Raw genomic sequence first — 6,545 nt, forward strand, 5'->3', positions numbered from 1 at the left:
GAGCATTATTCCATACACACACAACGCAGAAGAGGGTAGCAGCAGAGTTCAGACCGGCTACACAGTGTCCTATATTTACACTACATAAAAAATACAACAAATCTAAGCATGCAGCTTTGTCCTAAACATCTATATAAATAATTTCTGGTGTGGTTAGATTAGACACTGAAGACAAGAGGGCTCTCAAAAGATAACTAGTGTGCTTCTTGCTGAAAGATATGTTCTGTTACTCATGGAACGGTATTCAAATAGCTTTTCTCAGCAGGAGAATGCTCATCCACACGCAGTAAGGTTTTTTTTTTTTTTTTTTTTTCCCGGAAATGTCTTGTTCAGAGCGCTTTTTTTTTTTAGCATGCCTGGTTGCCTGGTTTTATTTTTGTCAACAAGTGTACTTTGACCAGGGTAATGGCGTTCAGGTTTTTCCACTAGAGGGAGCGAGTGTTAGTGGTACATGGTATTGTATTTTCCCTCATAGGCTCTGTTCACATTACCAGGCTAAAGTGACTCATATTTTTTTGCTCAATATGGCTTAGATCTGATTTTTTTTATTGCTGTGTGAACATGCCAAATCCATTTGTTTAAATCATATTTGAGTCACCTTCATATGTAATCCTACCTAGTATCATATCTGGAAATAACTTAAGCCCTATCTGGATGGGATTAGTTCCTCTTCAAAATGCAATTACAATGTGCTACGATGTGCAAGGTGACGAAACTCAGAGATGTGCGTCCAAACGGGACTAAAATTACCGGAGATCCACGGAGGTAATTCAGCCTGTAATTTTCTTAGAGGACGTCTGAGAAAAACACATACATGGTCGTTCCGGACGGGAATAAAATAACAGATGACCCCCCATAAAAGAGAAAATTACCCCAGGACCCCCTGAGAAACTAATCCCATCCGGATAGGGCTTTAGTTATATTTATTGAAACGTAGACGCTCTAAACTCCCTGAATCTACTGAATCTTTACTCTTCATGGTGGCGCTAATGAAATTAGTTAGGTAAACTTGCGATGAATATTGCAAATATAGTTTTTTTTTTAAGCTTACTTATAAGTTTAATTAAGGAATTGGGAATTGTTTTTAATTAATTCTTTGAAATGTTTAGGCTGATGAAGTCTACTGTGAACTGTGTTATCTACCCAATCTCTAGTACAAAAACAAACAAAAAAAAAGTTACTGAAAAAATAGACTATTTTTAAGTTTACAGATTTTGAATGTTATAGAAAATAAAACATTTATTAGCATCTAATACTGAGTTGTTGATTTCACTGCACTGTAAAGTCCACAGTCTCTTGGTGTTTCTCAGTGTTGAATTAATCCAGATGAATCCAGATGATTTCAGCAGAATCACATTTATTATATGAAGGTTTTCAGGGATTCTGCAATGTCATTTAAAAACAGCTCATTGCCCAAGGGAGACAGGTGAACCCGGTCTCTGAGGAAGAGTCGAGGGTTGTGGAACATGATATCTGGGTGATGAATAACACCGCCCTCCACTCCCAAGATGAAATCGGCCATCTCGCTGTTTAGCCATTTCCGGGCTTCGTCAATCCTCTTAGGATGAGTGGTGGACCTCCACTGACGTCGTGGGGTGATATCCGACAGCATGATCTTCATGTGTGGAAAACGACGGTGGAGATCATGCAGATCCGCCTTCATCTCTGCGCTGAGTTGACCGGCGTTCATCCCTCCAATGTCGTTCCCGCCACAGTGGATGATCAGCACGTCCGGAGCCGCTCTTCCTTCAAGAGATTTGTTGAAGAACGGGACGAGACCTCGCCACCTCAGTCCTCCCCAGCCGAACCAGCTGATCTCGGCCTGCACGCCCAGGTCACCTCCCAGTGAGCTCCTCGCTATCTCCTCCCCACGGCGAATATAGCTGTCCCCTATGATCCATACCGTGGGAGGAGCTGTAGGAAGAAAACAATAAAAAGAGAAAATGAAATAATTTTATTACAATTACAGCATATATATATATATATATATATATATATATATATATATATATATATATATATATATATATATATATATATATATGTGTACACAACAATTCATGCTTCATCAAACCACATTCCTGAATTCTGCCCCATAACGCACCTCTCTCCAGCTGGATTTGAGCCTTTTTCATTACTGGAGCTTCATCCTCTGCTGTCTCCGCCAGCTTCCTCTTACCAGAAGTTCTGCTGGTGCTAACGACAGTATCTGCAGCATATCAGTGACATTAGAAACAGGTTAGAAACAAAATCAACATTTACAACTGATGTGAGAACATTTGATTTAGTTTAAGAGCTATTAAACATGCTAACCAAACTGAAATCTGTCCCATAACGCACCTCTCTCCAGCTGATGCCTGGCCTGTTTCAGTGCAGGAGCGTCCCCATGTCCGTCCATTAACACGTGTGGACGTTTTTGGCTCCTGCTGGGGCGGTTGTTCTTCCCGTGCTGGAAGTTCTCCCAGCTCTGCCGGTTAATCTTCACTGGCCGCTGAACCACCGTCTTTACCAAGTTCAGGAAAGACATATTGCTAAAGCTGCTCGTCCTCAGTAACTGCAAGATTCCCTCCGAAGTCCTGATACTGTGGCTCCCAGCTCTAGCCTGAAACCAGAACTGACAGAACTCTTGCTTATACATGCTCAGGTGTGTGATGTCACAACTGTGATGTCAGTGGAATCTCTTCTGCATTAACCATAGTGACCACCAGCCTAGCAAGCTAGCTAGAGGACACTTTGTGTGTTGTTAAACAGCTTTAGGATGTGTTTTAGGTCATGTTAGCTAAGTTGGTTAGATTATATGTCTGTGTTAGTTAGCTAGTGAAGTTAGCTAGGTTATATGTGTGTTAGTTTGCATTAGCTAGCTTATATGTGTGTAGTTAGAGTTTGCTAGCTAAGTAACCTAGGTTATATGTTTGTTTTAGTATTAGTTAGCTAAGTTAGCTAGGCTTTATGTGTGTTAGCATTAGCTAGGTTATATGTGTGTTTTAGAATTAGTTAGCTAGGTTATATGTGTGTTTTAGAATTTGTTAGCTAGGTTGTATGTGTGTTTTAGAATCAGTTAGCTAAGTTAGCTAGGTTATATGTGTGTTAGTTAGTGTAAGCTAGTTTACATGTGTGTAGTTAGCATTAGTTAGCTAAGTTAGCTAGGTTATATGTGTGTTTTAGAATTAGTTAGCTAGGTTATATGTGTGTTTTAGAATTTGTTAGCTAGGTTGTATGTGTGTTTTAGAATCAGTTAGCTAAGTTAGCTAGGTTATATGTGTGTTAGTTAGTGTAAGCTAGTTTACATGTGTGTAGTTAGCATTAGTTAGCTAAGTTAGCTAGGTTATATGTGTGTTAGTTAGCGTTAGCTAGTTATATGTGTGTAGTTAGCGTTAGTTAGCTAAGTTAGCTAGGTTATATGTGTTTATTAGAATTAGTTAGCTAAGTTAGCTATGTTATGTGTGTTTTAGAATTAGTTAGCTAAGGACAGAACCTACGGTAAAGCTGTATGTGAGCCATCACTTCTACTGAGCACATCTCCAGGAAGACTGAAGTGGAGCACAGTTTCCTATTGTCCATAGACCACTGAAGTCGTGCGTCATTCTGTAGTCCTCGTACGGCTTCCGTGTCTAAGCGTTTTTTCCCTATGAGAAAAATTGCTCCAGTGTGAACTACGATTGAAGACTAAACCTTTTCAGCTTGGTACTGTAGCCTGTGCGGATTGATTGTTTTTTTGTTTTTTGTTTTTCTGGTGTCTTAATGGGTGTCCACAAAGCACAATCACTGACAAACACAGTGACCTGCTAATACTATGACATAGGACTGCTTCCATAATGCTTTGCGGTGCCTTAGGTTTTTATTTGTTTAAAAAGTAAGGACTTTTAGCTTCATTTTCATTCTGCAGACTTTTGCTGTCTTAGATTATGTTCTGAGACACGTATTTGGATCGTTCTTCATATTTTCAGGAGTTTCTACCATTTTTGAGTACTAACCATGAAGAAGCCAGTTAGACCAGATACGTGCCTTATATAGCCACCGTTTCCTTTAAACTTGTACATTATTTGTAAAATATTGATATGGTTGTTGTAAAGATTCTGTTGTTTAATGTCAAAATAAAATACTAGCAAAATACTAGGATTAAAGTTGTTCTTACTCTGCAGTGAGCTTTTTTTCTGATTAATTTACAAACACTTTTAAACACCTTAGGCTAAGTGGCAGGTGGCAATTATTAGAGGCAGCAGTTTTTAGCAACTTTTGTTCAGCCATTGGAAAATGACAGTCAGTAAATGACCATTGTTATAGACAGTAGCTAATCAGCAGGTGGCATACGTTAGAGATTAATTTGGAGAGTGATTTTTTTTATTTTTTATTTGACAATTAATTTTGCGCCAGTTTCAATTAGGATTGAAGATTAAACCTTTTCAGTTTGGTGCTGTAGCCTCTGCGAATTGATTGTTTTTTTTTTTTCTGGTGTCTTAATGGGTGTCCACGAAGCACAATCACTGACCAACACAGTGACGTGCTAATACAGTGACATACGACTGCTCCCTTAATGCTTTGCGATGCCTTAGGTTTTTATTCGTTTAAATAGTAAGGATTTTTAGCTTCCTTTTTGTTCTGAAGAATTTTGCTGTCTTAGTTTATGTTCTGAGACATGTGTTTGGGTAGATCTTTAATATTTTTTTAGGAGTTTTTTTTATTATTTTTGAATACTAACCATAAAGAAGCCAATTAGACAATTAGCCCCCATTTCCCATCAGCTAGTATGATATTGGTGAAATGCTGATAGGGTTCTGGTAAAGGGTCTGATGTCTAATGTCAAAACAAAAGTCAAAAGTTACAGGTTAACTTCAAGGGAAATTGTACGATTCAAGTTGTGTTCACTGTGGGGTAATTTTTTCTGATTAATTTATAAACAGTCAGTAAATGACAATTGTTATTGGCAGAAGCTAATCATCAGGTGGCATACGTTAGAGATTAATTTGGAGAGTGATTTGACAATTAATTTTGCACCAGTTTGAATAGAATTGAAAATTAAACCTTTTCAGCTTGGTGCTGTAGCCTCTGCGGATTGAGTGTTTTTTTTTTTTTTTTTTTTTCTAGTCTTTTAATGGGTGTCCACAAAGCACAATCACTGACCAACACAGTGACGTGCTAATACTGTGACATACGACTGCTCCCATAATGCTTTAGGGTGCTTTAGGTTTTTATTTGTTTAAATAGTAAGGATTTTTAGCTTCCTTTTTGTTCTGAAGACTTTTGCTGTCTTAGTTTATTTTCTGAGACATGTGTTTGGGTAGTTCTTTAATATTTTCAGGATTTTTATGTTTATTTTTGAGTACTAACCATAAAGAAGCCAGTTAGACAAGGTACATGCCTTATATAGCCCCCGTTTCCCTTTGGAAACTATGTTATTGATAAAATGTTAATAAGGTTCTCATAAAGATTCTTTTATATAACATTAAAAGAAAAGTAAAAAATAACAGGCCAACATCAATAGAAATTCTAGGGTTAAAGTTGTGCTCACTGTGCAGTGACCTTTTTTTCTGATTAATTTACAAACACTTTTGAACACGTTAGTCTAAGTGGCAGGTGGCAATTATTAGAGGCAGCAGTTATTAGCAACTTTCATTCAGCCATTGGAAAATGACAGTAAATGACCATTGTTATTGGCAGTAGCTAATCAGCAGGTGGCATACATTAGGGATCAATTTGGAGAGTGATTTAAAAAAAAAACTTGACAATTAAGCTTGTGCAATGCTGATAGGGTTCTGGTAAAAGTTCTGGTGTGTAGTGTCAAAAGAAAAGTTAAAGACTCTGGGATAGCATCATGGGAAATTCTAGAGTTGAAGTTGTGCTGTTATCCTCTTAGCAGGGGTTCTGTGCGCAAGGTGAATATCTGTATTGCTGGAGTGAATGGGCTTTTCAAAAAAACTAACCTCTATATAATCCTTTTGTAAGTAAATATATATATTTTTTACACTTTCGTCCTGAATATCACCGGATCCTGTGAATTGTGAGATTGTTTAAGCGTCATAATGAGAATAATGCAAGCGTTTACCTAATTTTACAGCGCACTAAACTGACGTCATTGCACAATGGCTCAGAACGCCAGCGCAACCCTGGCTGTAGAGCCCCAGTCGTATCACGTTTTGTTTGTATTAAAGTATTCAAACAGATGAAAACCACTTTCAGTCTGGCAGTGTAGCCTGTGGTCTGTTGTCTTCACATCCTCTCCTGGTGTCTCGGCAACCGTCCTGGAATCACTGTTGCATAGCAACACATCTCTGACACATTCCTGAACACCAGAACCCCTGGCACTCTGCAGCATCGCCCACTCTCTCGCTCTCTCTCTCAAACTCTATCTCCTTCTCTTTATCTGTCTTTCTTTATCTCTTTCTTTACATCTCTCTCTCTCTTTACCTCTCACTTTCTCTTTATCACTCTCACTCCCTCACATTTTTCCTCTTAATATTTGTACCTGTCTCTACTCTCTCTCTGTATTTGTGAATCTCTCCATCTCAGTTGAATTACCTTCAGTGTCAATTTCATCATATGTAGTT

At 38.2% G+C, this 6,545-nt stretch overlaps 1 protein-coding gene across 1 annotated transcript; it reads right to left on the minus strand.

Moving 5' to 3' along the window:
- Positions 1 to 578: 578 nt before the first annotated feature.
- LOC111195843 (uncharacterized) lies at positions 579 to 3,073 on the minus strand. Its single transcript, XM_049484548.1, has 3 exons — positions 2,341 to 3,073; positions 2,105 to 2,209; positions 579 to 1,914 (listed from the first exon to the last, which is right to left on the minus strand). Exons 1-3 carry the CDS (start codon positions 2,636 to 2,638, stop codon positions 1,361 to 1,363), a joined length of 957 nt encoding a protein of 318 aa, XP_049340505.1. The 5' UTR covers positions 2,639 to 3,073; the 3' UTR covers positions 579 to 1,360.
- Positions 3,074 to 6,545: the final 3,472 nt, after the last annotated feature.

The sequence above is a fragment of the Astyanax mexicanus genome, chromosome 10 (assembly GCF_023375975.1).
Source record: "Astyanax mexicanus isolate ESR-SI-001 chromosome 10, AstMex3_surface, whole genome shotgun sequence".
NCBI classification, from domain to species: Eukaryota; Metazoa; Chordata; class Actinopteri; order Characiformes; family Acestrorhamphidae; genus Astyanax; species Astyanax mexicanus.